The sequence below is a fragment of the Sphaerodactylus townsendi genome, linkage group LG12, assembly GCF_021028975.2.
Source record: "Sphaerodactylus townsendi isolate TG3544 linkage group LG12, MPM_Stown_v2.3, whole genome shotgun sequence".
NCBI lineage: Eukaryota > Metazoa > Chordata > Lepidosauria > Squamata > Sphaerodactylidae > Sphaerodactylus > Sphaerodactylus townsendi.
The window spans coordinates 50,219,041-50,236,110 of record NC_059436.1 but is presented as its reverse complement, the minus strand read 5'-3'; the positions used below and the strand labels follow the sequence as shown (position 1 = coordinate 50,236,110).

Genomic DNA, 17,070 nt, shown 5'->3' with positions numbered 1-17,070 from the left:
GTTTTCCAGTGCTGGACGTACTCTATTCTCCTTGTTCGCAGTGTAAGAACCTTAAGTTGCTTTTGTATACGCTGATACAGGAGGGAGTCTGCAGGCCTATGAAATAATCCCACCCACCCCCATCCGAGGTAGGCCAACTTCGGCCATCATTTGGAGATGCTCATTACAAGAGGTCCAGTGAAATGCTGGATGAGATAGAATAATCTTTGTGTGGTTGAAGAACATACATTTATAATGCTTGGCACACAGGAGGGGTTTAAAAATAACGAACAATTGTAGTAACGAATGCTGTCCCTAAGGGGCTGGGCAGCTGGAGATTTCTGTCCTGTCCTGTAGTTCTGTTTTCAAGGGTTTAATTTGTAATGTACAAAACTGCACTTTAGAGAAAAACCTGTCTTTAAAAACTGTTTCAGCAACAGCTACATAATTATACACAGCTTGGGTAGGCTGTTGGCCTATTTGGCCCATGTGATTTTGCCTTTTTTCACAGAGTCACATATCAGTAAACAGTCACATGGTTTTTGCTGTGGCCAGCTTTTCTCCAAAGCAAAATTGCTGCTGTGACATCTTTCCAATGCAAGGATGCATATTCATACTACCGTGTTTCCCCGAAAATGAGACAGGGTCTTATATTAATTTTTGCACCAAAAGATGCATTAGGGCAGTGGTGGCGAACCTATGGCATGGGTGCCAGAGGTGGCACTCAGAGCCCTCTGTGGACACACACAGAGTTCCCCCTCCACCCATCTAGGCTGGCCTGGGCCGCTGGGCTCAATTATTAGCATTAAAACTAAGACCTAGTTTTGGGGAAGCAGTGTAGGTAACCCTATTAAGTGCTGTTAAACCCCACTGATTTTCATGGGAAGAACTAAAGCACGCATCAACCTTTACCTGGGAGTAAGCAGTTTGGTTGCTGGCAATGGGGCTTGCTTCTGAGGCAAACCCTCCTAGGGTCGCGGATTCACCCGCGTTGGAAGAGTTGCACATATGCTTAAAGCCAGCAAACCCACTGGACTACCACTCAGAAAGCTTACTCCAACCATTTTTTTCCTAAACTAAGACCTCAGTATTCCAGGTTTAAATTTAATGCGTCGTTGGCTAATCTCTTTCTTGCGATATATAGGTGGGTTTTGGGTTGCAATTTGGGCACTCGGTCTCGAAAAGGTTCACTATCATAAGCTCGGTTGCTGGCAATGGGGCTCGCTTCTGAGTCAACCCTCCTAGGGTAGTGATCACCCATTGGAAGAGTTGAACGGTTGCTTCAAAGCAAAGCCACCGACTACTGCTAAGCTTACTCCCGAGTAACGCACGCCTTTGAGCCAATTGTTTTTTTCTAAACTAAAACCTCAGTATTCAGGATAAATTGTCGTATTGGCACTTTGCGATAAATAAGTGGGTTTTCGGTTGCAGTTTGGGCACTCGGTCTCGAAAAGGTTCGCTATCACTGCATTAGGGCTTATTTTTGGGATAGAGCTTGTTTTAGGCAGGATGGCGAACCTTTTCGAGACTGAGTGCCCAAACTGCAAACCAAAACCCACTTATTTATCTCTAGTGCCAACATGGCAGTTTAACCTTGAATACCGAGGTTTTAGTTTAGAAAACGGTTGGCGCATGCCTGCTAGAGTAAGCTTGGTGGCAGTCGGTGGCTTTGTCGGGCTAACCGTGCAATGCTTTGAATGGGTGAATCATGACCCTAGGAGGGTTTACTCAGAAACAAGCCCCATTGCCAGCAACCAAGCTTACTCCCAGGTAAAGGATTGCGCTTTAGTTCTTCCCATGAAAATCAGTGGGGTTTAACAGCACTTAACAGGGTTACCTACACGTTGTGCCCAGAGGCCCAGGCCAGCGATGTGCGTAAAGCGCATTTTCTGCCCCCCCCCCCCCATTACGATCTAATCCCAGCACGCGTGCCCACAGAGAGGGCTCTGAGTGCCACCTCTGGCACCCGTGCCATAGGTTCGCCACCACTGTTTTAGGGGAAATACGGTACCTTCACAATACATTAAGGTGGCCTCCGCTGCCCTGTTGCTTCCTTGTCAAGTGTGATGCAAGCTGCATCCTCATTGGCAGGGAGCCCCCTGCTGGATCACACCATCCTGATCCGCAACTGCCGGTAGGGCTTATTTTTGGAGTAGGGCTTATATTTTAAGCCTCCTCCAAAAATCCTGAAAAAGCATGATAGGGCAGTGGTGGCGAACCTTTGGCACTCCAGATGTTATGGACTACAATTCCCATCAGCCCCTGGCAGCATGGCCAATTGGCCAGTTATTGTGTACATGCCACACCTGTGACAGTTGGAACCACATGGCCAATTGGCCATGCTGCCAGGGGCTGATGGGAATTGTAGTCCATAACATCTGGAGTGCCAAAGGTTCGCCACCACGGTGATAGGGCTTATTTTCAGGGTAGGTCTTGCTTTCCGGGAAACACGGCATTGCAGTTCTCTGTGTCTGCCTGTATTTCTGTAAAAACTCATGTTGTGAAGGGACTTCTCAATCCAATATTTTAAACGTTTAAAGCCTTCCCCTCTTTTAGTCTCGTGACCACCCTTGCTTAAACAGTTTTCAAGGTCATTCATAGCTAAATAAAGATTGGAACCAGGGTCTCTTTCATCTAAATCCAACAGTGTATTCGTTCTGCTACACTGTTTTTCAACCGTGCCAGTAGCTGCCGGTAAAATGTCACATCAGCTCATCCATAGAAGTGCATTTAAAAACCAGCACGTATGATATTATACTCAAACTAGCATGCCCGGCCACGCGTTGCTGTGGCTGAGTCTGGTGAAGTGGAAAAGGAAGAAAAGGGGAAGCGAATGGTTTCGAACATGTGTCATTGCACAATGATTGCAAGGGAGGGAGGGACAAAGGGCCGCCCTGTGCCCCTCTCTCTCTCTCCCGTTCCCTTGCATGGCAACCTGCCCCATCCCTCCCTAACGTTCCCCTTCCTCTGCTAGGGTGGGTGGGCCATGTGCAGGTGGCTGGTCCTGCATCCCTTTTCACTCCCTTCCCTTGCAGGCAAATTCATCTAGCTGTAAAACACGCTTGGGAGGCATGGAGCTACGCCAGTGTTCAAATTTCAGAGCCGCTTGGGTCCAGTTGAAACCTCTGGACCCTCCCTCACCTTCCCCTTCCTCCGCTTAGGTGGGTGGAGCTATGTGTGCAGATATTCACATACGGCCAGATCCCTTTCACCCATAAGGCAGTGGTTTTCAAGGGAAGGCATGGTTGGTTCCCTTGCAATATCCAGAGGGTGTTGCTTTGATGGCCAGCAGATGGCGCTGTTGCGGAACAGAACTGTGGTTCCAACTGTCACAGGTGTGGCATGTACACAATAACTGGCACAGTTGTGACATGTACACAACAGGAGGTGTGGAAACAGTGTGAAAACCTGGCCGCACGCGAATGCGACGTTGTGTAGAAAAAAATTTCAAAGCAATCGGTCCAGTAGTTTGGGAGATTGCCTGTCAGCAGGAAAACGAACTGATAGATTTTTATATATATAGATCTCAAGCACAGAACCACAGTTTTAGATTCATTGTTATTGAAATCTCTCTTTAGTAGAAAAAAACAAAGCCAGCAGTTTGCAATAGAAATTCAGGGATGTTCCTTGAGACAGCGAGACAGCAAAGGGTCCTGTTTCCAGGCTTTACACATCTTTCTGTTGCAATACATAAATTAACACAAATCTCGAGAGCGAGCACTTGGGAAAAGATGCACAATTAGCTCATGGTACATTTCATTTGAAATAGAACAGCAAGCCTCAAAGCTTCAGGCGAAAAGCAAGCAGAGTTCCAGTATTCTTTTCTCGCCAGGACTCTGAAGCAGTACAAATGCTAGTCTGTCATTGAGCGTGTTCCCAAGGCTTTGCCCCTTCAGTGTGCTGTCAGTCACCTGCAGTCTGCAACAGCCTGGCCCCGCCCTCCTCGGAGCTGGCAAAGATTTCCTGGTAAAGCCGCGTTTTTCTCCGGCTCCGGCTTAACTTCCGCCTGCACTGCAGGATGGCTGCTCGAATATCGCGGCAGGGTCCACCGCGGCTCGTAAGAGGGCTGCCATCCAAAGTGAGCGCTTCGCCACGGACCCGCCAGATTTGTGCACACAGCAGTGGACTTCAGCTCCAATCCGATCTCGTGAACTATTTTTCGGAGGTACTGCTGCGTCTCGTGCATGCAGTGAATTTCTGGGGAGGACAAAGATTTGTGTCAGACGCATAGGCAGGGCGGGACAACAGAACATGTGTCCTCGTTAATGCATCACTAGATCTAACAGGAAGCTGGTACATTCCAAATGGCTAATGAAAGCCCAGTAATAGGGCTGCCCACCGATAAGTGTAGCACTCCCCAGGCAGTGGTGGGATCCAAAAATTTTAGTAACAGGTTCCCATGGTGGTGGGATTCAAACAGTGCCAGCCTAATGGGCTAGCGGCACGACGGGACGTATTAGCATTCCGGGCGGGCACTAATAATTTTACTGTAAAAAACTCTTACTGTAAAAAAAAAGTTCCTAATTTCCAGCTGGTCTCTTTCTGTCCATAATTTAAACTCATTATAGCAAGTCCTATCGTCTACTGCCAACAGAAACAACGACTTCTCCTCTAATTGACTGCCTGTCAAATACTTAATTTTGTTTCTGGAAATCAAAAGAAGGATGCTTTCCTGAAACAAGGAACTTTACCATATTTCTAAAACATGTTTTTAAAACAGCCCAACAGGGAGAATGATCCCGTTTTCTACCTTCGCTAACCAGCCACATAGGAAACAACAGGACTTGATGATTTTTGGACCTAATGGAATTTCTAACAGAAAAGCGGACCCAATTAGTAACCCCCTCTCGGCACACACAAATCATTAGTAACCCCCTCTCGGGAACTGGTGAGAAACTGCTGGATCCCACCTCTGTCCCCAGGTATGCAGAAGAATATGTTTGTAAATTAACTGAAGGGGAGGGTGGAATTCTTAGAAACTACCCTTGTGAGGACTGAAAATGATCTAGGGATCGAGTATGGAGAGCTACCAAGGGCACTTCCACACGTGCAGAATAATGCACTTTCAATCCACTTTCACAATTGCTTGCAAGTGGATTTTACTATTTCGCACAGTAAAATTCAGCCGCAACGTGCGTTGAAAGTGCATTATTCTGCTTGTGCGGAAGGAGCCAAGTGTCGGTTCCCCCTCCTGAGTGTTGAGATCCAGGGGAATTTCAACTTTTTCCTCCCCATCCCATAATTTGTCACATACCCTCATTTTGCTCTTTTTCCTGTGGTCTCAAATAATGAAGATCTAGGTCCTGCAGGGAACCCAGCATTCCAGATAAGCAGTGAATTACATCCCATCAGCCCCAATTGGCCATGCTGGCAGGGGCTGATGGGAATTGTAGTCCATAACATCTGGAGTGCCAAAGGTTTGCCACCACTGATCTAGTTCAATGGTCCCAAGTGGCACTACTACCCCTGTGGGGATGGGCTTACTTAGGGGGCACAAGGAGGCTGTGAGGTACTGGGGGCGGGCCCCTTCAACTGCACGGTCCCCTTATTTATGGTAGATCAAACAATAGCATCATGCTGGCAAGTCTGGTGGAAACTATCAGAATTTGGGGGGGGGGGGCAGACTTTGAAAAAATGGTAACACTGGATCTTCTTCTTGGTCTGTATTCCCCTTGAGGGGATTAGCACACATTGGATCGAGTTCATCAATTATGTTTTAATCTGGTTTTGAATAGATGTGCAATTAATTGTTACTGTTTTGAAGTCATTGTTATTATCTTCCTCAATGAGTCATGCAAACGATTATTGTGAACAATGCTTTTCACAGGGTCAGGTTGGGGGTACTGGGGAAGAGTTTATGGAAACAAGGGGGTTGTGGCCAGTGGTGGGATCCAAAATTTTTAGTAACAGGTTCCCATGGTGGTGGGATTCAAACTGTGGTGAAGCACCAATGGGGCTACGGGCACGACGGGCGGGTCAAGATTGCTACGGGCTGTGCGTTTGACGCGAGCCGCTGCACCAGTCTCCAAGGAAACGCACGCACTCCAGGCGATGCCATGCACACCAGTGCACCTCCTGCTAGACTGCTTCAAGTTCCAGTACATTGCTGAGGAGGGCTAATTAAGGCAAAAATCACGTGGCAAAATCACCAATTAGTAACGCCCTCTCGGCACACACATATAATTAGTAACCTACTCTCGGGAACCTGCTGGATCCCACCTCTGGTTGTGGCCCAAAAAAGTATGGGATCCACTGATCTAGTTTAACAGACATTCTACCCCATTTGCCACCACCTCCAAACTGATTCCATCTAGGTCAGTGATGGTGATCTATATGGCACTCCCGATGTTCATGGACTACAATTCCCATCAGCCCCTGCCAGCATGGCCAATTGGTCATTCTGGCAGGGGCTGATGGGAATTGTAGTCCATGAACATCTGGAGTGCCATAAGTTTGCCACCACTGATCTAGGTCCTCAACCACAATGGGTTCCAGAAATGTTTTGTTTTGAAATGGCTGGTAAAGCCTGCTTTAGGATATAATAGCTGCAGCCCTGGCCGTACCTATCTGGAACTCAGGCGGTGCAAACTGGAGACATCGAATTGCTGTGATCAAGGGAGGGCTTTTCTCCATGGGTCGAATTAACCCTTTTATAGCCAGCTCATAGGCCTCTTGTGTTTTCAGGTCAATGTTAGAATATCTGGAAAGGGTGGGAAGAGAACAGAAAATGGAGTCAACATTTCTCAGCCAACTTCCGCCAGGTCCATATGATGAATTATGTCCTTCAGGGAGGGATTCCATGTATCTCCCAAGAACAGACCTGGGCATTATACGGCCCATACAATATCCGCCTCACTGGATGACCCTGACGGGCCCCTCTGTCGTTGAGCTTTAGGGAGCGCCCCCCCGAGAAGCCGCTGCCTTGGCTGCTGGCTTCGCGGGCTTTCACTCTGCCTTGCCTTTTGGCCCGGCCCTCCACAATATTTTCTGTTTCTTATGCGGCCCCATGGAAAAAATAATTGCCCACCCCTGCCCAAGAATGTCTCTCTTATGACCAAAGTTCTTCTACATGAAGTAAACGGTCAAATCAATTTACTTTCTTGCTGTTCTTATAGCTGCTGAGGATTCTTTTTTACTTGCTGACTTTTACATTTCCCCCCCGATGCTGATTTTTCACGTTCATGCTGTTTTTACACTATCCTTAAAAATATCTAAAAGACTATAAAAATTAATAACCTATGGTGGTTTTATTAAGAGTATATAAATTAAATAAAGGGAATGAGAAAGAAACCAGGAAATGGCTGGAAGGCCCCCATGATGAAATTAAACATTTGGAGACTGAAAAGGGGCCTTATGGCAGCTCCCTTCTGTTCTATGGGAAAAAAGGCTGGATATAAATTTAATAAGTATCACAATGAATGTCTGGTGTCTGTTAAGAACATAAGAACAAGCCAGCTGGATCAGACCAGAGTCCATCTAGTCCAGCTCTCTGCTACTCGCAGTGGCCCACCAGGTGCCTTTGGGAGCTCACGTGCAGGATGTGAAAGCAATGGCCTTCTGCTGCTGCTGCTGCTGCCGAGCACCTGGACTGTTAAGGCATTTGCAATCTCAGATCAAAGAGGATCAAGATTGGTAGCCATAGATCGACTTCTCCTCCATAAATCTGTCCAAGCCCCTTTTAAAGCTATCCAGGTTAGTGGCCATCACCACCTCCTGTGGCAGCATATTTCAAACACCAATCACACGTTGTGTGAAGAAGTTTTTCCTTTTGTTAGTCCTAATTCTCCCCCCCAGCATTTTCAATGAATGCCCCCAGGTTCTAGTATTGTGAGAAAGAGAGAAAAATTTCTCTCTGTCAACATTTTCTACCCCATGCATAATTTTATGGACTTCAATCATATCCCCCCTCAGACGTCTCCTCTCCAAACTAAAGAGTCCCAAGTTTTAATTATTAGTCCAATTTCTAGGCCAGCCTTCCCCAAAGGGCACACGGCGCCATTATTAAAACATCCAATAAAATCCAAAACCATTAAAAACCTGACGCCCCTTGAAAATTTGAGGGATAGAGACCCAGCGCCATCCCTCACACTAATATACTAGTCCAGTGATGGCGAACCTATGGCATGGGTGCCAGAGGTGGCACTCAGAGCCCTCTCTGTGGGCACGCACAAACAGAGTTCATCTTGGGGGAGAATTGCCCCCCGCCACACACACACACACACATCTAGGCTGGCCTGGGCAGCTGGGCTAGATTATTAGCATTAAACCTAAGACCTAGTTTTGGGGAAGCAGTGTAGATAACCCTGATAAGCGCTGTTAAACCCCACTGATCTTCATGCAAAGAACTAAAGTGTGACCCTTTACCTGGGAGTAAGCTCAGTTGCTGGCAATGGGGCTTGCTTCTGAGTAAACCCTCCTAGGGTCGTGATTCACCTGTTTGAAGAGTTGCATGGTTGCTTCAAAGGAAAGCCAACAACTACTAGTGGCGTAGGAGGTTAAGAGCTTGTGCAGCAGTGGCGTAGGAGGTTAAGAGCTCGTGTACCTAATCTGTAGGAACCGGGTTTGATTCCCAGCTCTGCAGCCTGAGCTGTGGAGGCTTATCTGGGGAATTCAGATTAGCCTGTACACTCCCACACACGCCAGCTGGGTGACCTTGGGCTAGTCACAGCTTCTCAGAGCTCTCTCAGCCCCACCTACCTCACAGGGTGTTTGTTGTGAGGGGGGAAGGGCAAGGAGATTGTAAGCCCCTTTGAGTCTCCTGCAAGAGAGAAAGGGGGGATATAAATCCAAACTCCTCCTCCTCTTCTTCCTCTTCTTCCTCTTCTTCTTCTTCTTCTTCCACCAAGCTTACTCCCGAGTAACGCACGCCTCAGAGCCAACCATTTTTTCTAAACGAAAGCCTCAGTATTCAGGTTAAAGTGCCGAGTTGGCACTTGCGATAAATGAGTGGGTTTGGGGTTGCAGTTTGGGCACTCGGTCTCAAAAAGGTTTGCCATCACTGTATTAGTCAGTGATGTTGGGGATGGAAAAAAGGAAGGAAGGGAGAAGGAAAAAGGCAGGTCAGAGAGATCGAAACCGTTGTCCTCAACCGTATGCCTGGCGGAAGAGCTCTGTCTTACAGGCCCGGCAGAATTGAAACAAATCTCGCGGTTCCCACTTCAGGTTGCGTCCAAAGAATCAAACCGTTCTGTTCTTCTCTCTCTACACACACACACTGTTTGTTCTCTGGCCACACAAAGAACTCGAACAGTGCTCTAACAGATTGCATCAACGGAGCAGCGTCTTTAGCTTTCGTTTTCCGGCACGACCTGTTCGGCAAGGTTTCCACTAACAGAAGATGCTTTCTGTACACACACCCAATACATTTCCACATTTGAAACACACGTCTTGGGACTGTTAAGAATGTTTGAGTGTGGGGTAATCCGTCCTTTAGCGATGAAGTGTAAGAGAAACTCTTGTGTGCAAACATGGAGTATGATTTACTCTGTTCTGTTTCTACGGCATTGTTTTTGCTGAGTTTTTACACCTGGGCTGTGCTATTTCAGATGGCAAGTAAATGGACTGCTCCTCACCACAGGTGTCTATGTGCACAATTCCCCATAAACAGAACACTAGCATGACAGGGAGAAGGTGTAAAGGTTTCAATAGTGTTGATTCTCAGCACAGCCGCTTGGCCTTGAGTAGATTCCAGGGCTCGGGCGATGGGCCAGAATCGGCTGCGATTACTCTGGTAGAGGCCTTATCTCACGGAGAGAGATGAAAATGCCGTTCCCATGAGAATGGGACTGGGGAAACCGGGAGGGGGATGGGACGGAGAAAGTTATAACCTGTGGGTCTGGCGGGAAGACCTCATTCCTGCCACGCCGTGTACGTGAGCTTTCTAAGATGTCTGAATAAACGGTCTTTCAACCAACAAAGCCTTTTATTTCTGCTCTATGGAATTCCTTACAGAAGGCTGATAGTGTTTTGTGCAGGAATTTTATACGGGAGGGATATCAGCCCCACACCTGAGGACTCCTGACCCATTATTACCCCCCAGGGATGTCCATTTGATTGGTCAAACATTGATCAGGAATTTTAAAACGTTACCTTTATTAGAGCAATAAAAATAAACTTTACCCCTTGAAACACTTGATATTAATGCTGATAACAAACTTGTTAACTTGGGGGGGGGGAAATGAAATTAAAGCTGAAATAAAGGAACATTGGTTATTAGAAGTTATTAGGAGCAGCAGTGGCGTAGGAGGTTAAAAGCAGGTGTACTCTAATCTGGAGGAACCAGGTTTGATTCCCAGCTCTGCCGCCTGAGCTGTGGAGGCTTATCTGGGGAATCCAGATTAGCCTGTGCACTCGCACACACGCCAGCTGGGTGACCTTGGGCTAGTCACAGCTTCTCGGAGCTCTCTCAGCCCCACCTACCTCACAGGGTGTTTGTTGTGAGGGGGGAAGGGCAAGGAGATTGTCAGCCCCTTTGAGTCTCCTGCAGGACAGAAAGGGGGGGGATATAAATCCAAACTCTTCTTCTTCTTCTTCTAGAAAAATAGAAATCTGTAGTTCTAAAAGGTGACCAGTTGGAGATGCTCTGCTATACCGCTAGACTTGCCCTGACTAGCAGAGGACTCATGGGCAGGCAGCAATTCCTCCTACCTTCGCTAACAGGTGTAACCAGAATGAAATGTCAGTGTTTACAATCAGCATTGTTAGTTTTGTGCGATGTCTGACAACATCCAACAACGATAGCGTTCAGCTGGCAGTATATGGCTGACAACAAACTAGGCATCTGAGGGTTCTCATTTATGCATGCCACACATGGGCTGATTCTGCACAGACAACACCAACGGGTTCAATTAGGGGTCTGCAACCTGCGGCTCTCCAGATGTTCATAAACTACCATTCCCATCAGCCCCTGCCAATTGGCCATGGTGGCAGGGGCTAATGGGAATTGTAGTGTTGACAGAGATAAATTTTTCTCTCTTTCTCACAATACTAGAACCAGGGGGCATCCATTGAAAATGCTGGGGGGAAGAATTAGGACTGATAAAAGGAAACACTTCTTCACGCAACGGGTGATGGGTGTTTGGAATATGCTGCCACAGGAGGTGGGGATGGCCACTCACCTGGATAGCTTTCAAAGGGGGTTGGACAGATTTATGGAGGAGAAGTCAATCTATGGCTACCAATCTTGATCCTCCTTGATCTCAGATTGCAAATGCCTTAGCAGACCAGGTGCTCGGGAGCAACAGCCGCAGAAGGCCATTGCTTTCACATCCTGCATGTGAGCTCCCAAAGGCACCTGGTGGGCCACTGCGAGTAGCAGAGAGCTGGACTAGATGGACTCTGGTCTGATCCAGCTGGCTTGTTCTTATGTAGTCCATGAACATTTGGAGAGCCGCAGGTTGCAGACCCCTGGGTTAAATTAACCCATGTTGCCTGTGCTGCCGTTTCCTTAGATGGTGTGGGGGTAAGCCGGGATCCCAGTGGCAGGATCCACGCTGTTTTCCCTGTGAACTGTGCAGCCAAGAATCCCCCCCACCTGAGAATCCCTCCCACCCACTTACCAGCACAACATGGCAATGGCTTATTAGAGAATCCACTCTAATGGCAGCTGCCTGGGAAATCCACCATAACGATGGGCGGAAAGGGGTGGGAATAGAACGCTTCCTGCTTGCTGTAGTTTGTACAGGCAAGCAGGAAGCATGTGAAATCCAGGTTCAGGCAAATATGATGGGTTAGAAGCGTTGGGGTGGCGAGTTCTGTGGGAACTTCTCCCACATAACACTTTCAAAAGGGGCCTGAACCTGGCAAATGTTTGGCCTGTACAGAATCATCCCTTGTGCCATGATCTGTGGCCCCTGCAGGAATCGGCACCGCATCCGGGTTGCTGCCCTGCCAAACTCACCAGAGGAATTATGCATGAAGCAGAATAATGCCACCTTTTCCCTGCTTTGTAGCAGTGGTTAAGAGCAAGGTGTATACTAGTGATGGCGAACCTTTTCGAGACCGAGTGCCCAAACTGCAACCCAAAACCCACTTATTGATCGCAAAGTGCCAACACGGCAATTTAACCTGAATACTGAGGTTTTAGTTTAGAAAAAACGCTTGGCTCCGAGGCGTGCGTTACTCAGGAGTAAGCTTGGGGGTAGTCAGTGGCTTTGCTTTGAAGCAACCGTGCAACTCTTCAAATGGGTGAATCACAACCTTAGGAGGGTTTACTCAGAAGCAAGCCCCGTTGCCAGCAACCGAGCTCTCTCCCAGGTAAAGGATCACGTGTTCGTTCTTCGCATGAAAATCAGTGGGGATTAAAAGCGCTTAACAGGGTTACCTACACTGCTTCCCCAAAACTGGGTCTTAGGTTTAATGCTAATAATCGAGGCCAGCCTAGATGTGTGTGTGGGGGGAACTCTGTTGTGCGTGCCCACAGAGAGGGCTCTGAGTGCCAACTCTCGCACCCGTGCCATAGGTTTGCCACCACTGGTATACTAATCTGGAGGAACCGGGTTTGATTCCCCGCTCTGCCGCCTGTGCTGTGGAGGCTTATCTGGGGAATTCAGATTAGCTTGTGCACTCCAACACATGCCAGCTGGGTGACCTTTGGCTAGTCACCGCTTCTCGGAGCTCTCTCAGCCCCACCTACCTCACAGGGTGTTTGTTGTGAAGGGGGAAGGGCAAGGAACCTATAAGCCCCTTTGAGTCTCCTTGCAGAAGAGAAAAGGGGAATATAAATCCAAACTCTTCTTCTTCTTGGGGGGACAAGCAGTTCTGGTTGGGAATAATACTTTGGCGTGGGTTTTCTGTATAAGACCGTGGTAGTGAACCTTTGGCACTCCAGATGTTATGGACTACAATTCCCATCAGCCCCTGCCAGCAAGGCCAAGTGGTTATGCTGGCAGGAGCTGATGGGAATTGTAGTCCATAACATCTGGAGTGCCAAAGGTTCGCCACCACTGGTATAAGACATAGGTTGTAAGAGAGCAAAACATATTCCTCCATTGGGCCTCCTCAATCCGGCAGGGCGCCAGTCTTCTCCAGCTTCCATATATGAGCCAATCAAAAGAATGAAAGGAAGCAGTTGGGCATGCCTCCGCTCAGAACTGGAGCGAAACTTTGTCAGTAGTTAAAAGGCAAAGTCCTAAACTTCTGGGCGTTATGATTAAAGAGGAGTTGACCTGGGGCGTTCAGACTGCCGCGGCGGTTAAGAAGGCCCAGCAAAGACTGTACTATCTGAGACTTTTAAGGAAACAACAACTGAATGGAAAACTCCTGGTGTCCTTTTACCGCTGTGCTATAGAGAGTGTCTTAACCTACCGCATCTGTGTTTGGTTCTCCAGTTGCACAGTGGCAGATAGGAAGGCGCTCCAAAGGGTGATCACTACTGCTCAGAGGATTATCGGCTGCCCTCTCCCCTCCTTGGAAGAACTCTATAATTCCCGAAGCCTAAAGAAAGCCCAAAATATTCTGAGAGACCCGTCTCATCCAGCACACCCTCTTTTTGAACTGTTACCATCTGGCAGACGATACAGGTCCATAAAAACTAGGACAAAGAGGCTTAGAGACAGCTTCTAATCTAGAGCTGTGGCGATGCTGAACTCCGCGGCTTCGTGTTGATGTGTTTGGGGCTGTGTAGGGATGGCTGGAGGAAGGGGAAAGGGAGGATGGGGTATGAGTCTGAAATTGTGTGCATCGAGGAATGCTGCTGTAAATTTCGTTGTGTGTGCACAATGACAATAAATGCTTATGCTTATGCTAAGCGTTAACATATCTAAGAGTTGGCCCTTCCTGAGTAATAGCAGCAAAACCAGGCTATCCACAGAGAACGCAAGGGTCTACCTCAGGAGTCTGCAACCTGTGGCTCTCCAGATGTTCATGGACTACAATTCCCATCAGCCCCTGCCAGCAGGGCCAATTGGCTGATGGGAATTGTAGTCCACGAACATCTGGAGAGCCGCAGGTTACAGACCCCTGGACTATTCAGAGGACTCGCTAGAATATGACTGCACATTAAACAACAGTTTTGAAAACAATGGTCTGATGAGGGCTGAAGAATCCTCCAGAAGAGAAAGGTTAACAGCAGCTCGGTTTCAATTAAGGGAAAACGTGGTGAGAGAACTTTCGAAACACTTGAGCCCTAAGAGAATGGATTTTCAAATCTGGTCCCCGTCCTATGATTCCTTGCAGGCCCCGAGGTTTTATGCCTGGCCTCCATTACCTAATCACCACATCGAATGCTTCTTCCACGGTTCATTTTCTTTATTAATCTTCCATACACAAGTCCAAAATTCAGCAGATGCAGGGCTCATTAAGAAACGGCTATCAGAATCCAGCGTTCACTACTTATTCATCACAGTGTGATCGTTTGTATTAACTCTTGCCCAAAATGTCTTGGGACCAAATTAGTTGCATCGGCAGCAGTTACAGACCGGTTCATTTATAAAGCAAGAGATGTCTCATTTTAACATCCAAACAAGGATGTGTACTCTTTTCCTCCCAGCTTGGATAGTTCTCTTCTAGTATCAGAACCTAGCTGTAGCGCAAGGGTCTTTGCGTGGTAGGCCATGGACATGTTAGCAAGAGGAGGGTTGAGCACTCCCTTGGGTATTAAAAGCAACCCTCCCCGTCATATTATGTAAGAACAAAGAGAGCTGAAACTGCTAGTGTTAGATCTAAACTAGCCACAATGAATCTGGGGTGCTGTGTGGTTTCCGGGCTGTATGGCCATGTTCTAGCAGCATTCTCTCCTGACGTTTCGCCCGCATCTGTGGCTGGCATCTTCAGAGGATCTGAGATGGCATCTTCAGAGGATCTGAGATGGCTGGCATCTTCAGATCCTCTGAAGATGCCAGCCACAGATGCAGGCGAAACGTCAGGAGAGAATGCTGCTAGAACATGGCCGTACAGCCCGGAAACCTCACAGCACCCCAGTGATTCCGGCCGTGAAAGCCTTCGACAATACACAATGAATCTGCTGATAACTGATCATTTAAACTGCAAACCTCAAAAGTTTTCCATCGGGAGCCAGAGATTTAGCAAGACCAACCTGAAATGTAAAGAAATGCAGCCTCTCCTGTAACGTGTAGCGTTGGAATTTCGCATCCGCAAAAAATATATCTACTGGCGTCTTATCAATGCCCCTCCTGTCTTAAGGACTATACTGAAGTAAATTATTTAAATTAATCTTCCTTTGCCTTCTGGCAAAATAGAAAGAGAGTGACTTTTTATTTGCAAGTTAGTTTAACTTAATTTCACATGCAGTAACTGCATGATATTTGGGACACTTTCCCGTTGTTGGAAAAAAGGAAATGACAGAGCTGTTGACCCAGGATAGAATCCAAGTGAACAGTTCAGATGAAACGCAGACTCAGTACAGTTGCTTTCATGTGGAAAAGAACTCCATGTGCTTCTTTCAACAGGACCAGCTGCCTTCTGCTACACAATACAAGGAAGATACGCCACCCTCTGTGATCACCTCCTGTTTTCAGGCACCCAGTTGAATGGAAATACAAAATCTCCAGCACTCCAAGGGTCCTGCCACCCTACCCTCTGTCAAGGTTTTTCCTGTTCAGGAGGGGGTGCTTGAGATTCGGGTTCCCGGAACTTCCCCTCCAGCACTTCCTCCAGGAACCGGTCAATTTCGGTCTCCGGGCGCAGCGCACACCACAATAAAAAGACTATCATGGTCAGGCTGATCAGAGCCACTCGCCACCCTGGCTGCTGATAATCGCTGCCCATAGAGCGGGCCACAGTCCAAATCCGGGGGTTGGCGGGACTCTTGGAGAAACAGAGCGGTTTGGAGCTATCTGGCTCCTCGGACTCTTTGGGTGGGCGATAACGACGCAGTGGGAGAAAGCGGGGGGACGGAGGTGGCCTGAGGAAGAGAAGGAGAAAGAAGTGGGGTGAAGAGGACAGTAGGATCAGACTGCCCCCCCACCCCTGGGATTCCTACTGGCCTCTGCAACGGGCCCTTCCATTTCGCTGCAATGGGCCCTTCAGTTCTAAGATAATTTGCTAGACTAGGGGCCCTTCCGCACATGCCGAATAATGCACTTACAATCCACTTTCAACGCACTTTGCAGCTGGATTTTACTGTGCGAAAGAGCAAAATCCACTTGCAAACAGTCGTGAAAGTGGGTTGAAAGTGCATTGTTCCGCATGTGCGGAAGGGGCCTCTCAAGAGAGTCTGGGAGCAGGGTGAGTCCTACAGATCAACGGTCATGTCCTTTTACTCACAATCACTCACGCAAAGATGGAGGAGAGCATGTGCAGACTGCACCAGTTAATAACCACAGCCATTCCTAATTCATATAGCATTGTGGAGGAAGACCTGCACACGAGGAAGTGTTGGACCTATGCCAGTGGTGGTGAACCTTTGGCACTCCAGATTTTATGGACTACAATTCCCATCAGCCCCTGCCAGCATGGCCAATTGGGGCTGATGGGAATTGTAGTCCATAACATCTGGAGTGCCAAAGGTTCGCCACCACTGATCTGTGCCATCTTGTCTCCCACTAGACTTTATTAACTGATCACAGCCTATACATACAAGCATAGATTTCAACTCTCTGAACTAAGAAGTCCCGCATCCCAGAGCAAAAAAACCAACAACTTTAAAAAGGTAAAATAAAAACAAACTTAACTGTTCAGACAAACCGCTTAGCACGTAACGACAGTGTTCACTGCCACAATGAAACATTGCGCATAATTGGTTGTTGTGGGTTTTCAAGGCTGTGTGGCCGTGGTCTAGGTAGATCTTGTTCCTAACGTTTCGCCTGCATCTGTGGCTGGCAGCTTCAGAGGAGTATCACAGAGGGAAGTCTCTTACACAGCGTGTAACAGACTTCCGTCTGTGATACACCTCTGAAGATGTCAGCCACAGATGCAGGCGAAACGTTAGGAACAAGATCTACCCAGACCATAGTCACACAGCCTGGAAAACCCACCAGAACCAGTTGGAATCCGGCCGTGAAAGCCTTCGACAATACATTGCACATAATTATTTTGCAATAACAATGAGAATGTTACACCTGTATTCTTGTGGGTGTTCAAAGCATTTCAGATGCATTATCTCGTTATCATCTCACAACTGCCCTGCAAAGC

At 47.7% G+C, this 17,070-nt stretch overlaps 1 protein-coding gene across 1 annotated transcript in view; it reads right to left on the bottom strand.

The window, feature by feature from the left end:
- Positions 1–3,882: 3,882 nt before the first annotated feature.
- Positions 3,883–17,070, bottom strand: part of TRUB2 (TruB pseudouridine synthase family member 2) — a 35,309-nt gene continuing 22,121 nt past the window's right edge. The window contains 3 exon segments of the mRNA XM_048512166.1: positions 3,883–4,081; positions 4,083–4,176; positions 6,543–6,679. Of these exon segments, the coding sequence (XP_048368123.1) occupies positions 3,883–4,081; positions 4,083–4,176; positions 6,543–6,679 (430 nt within the window).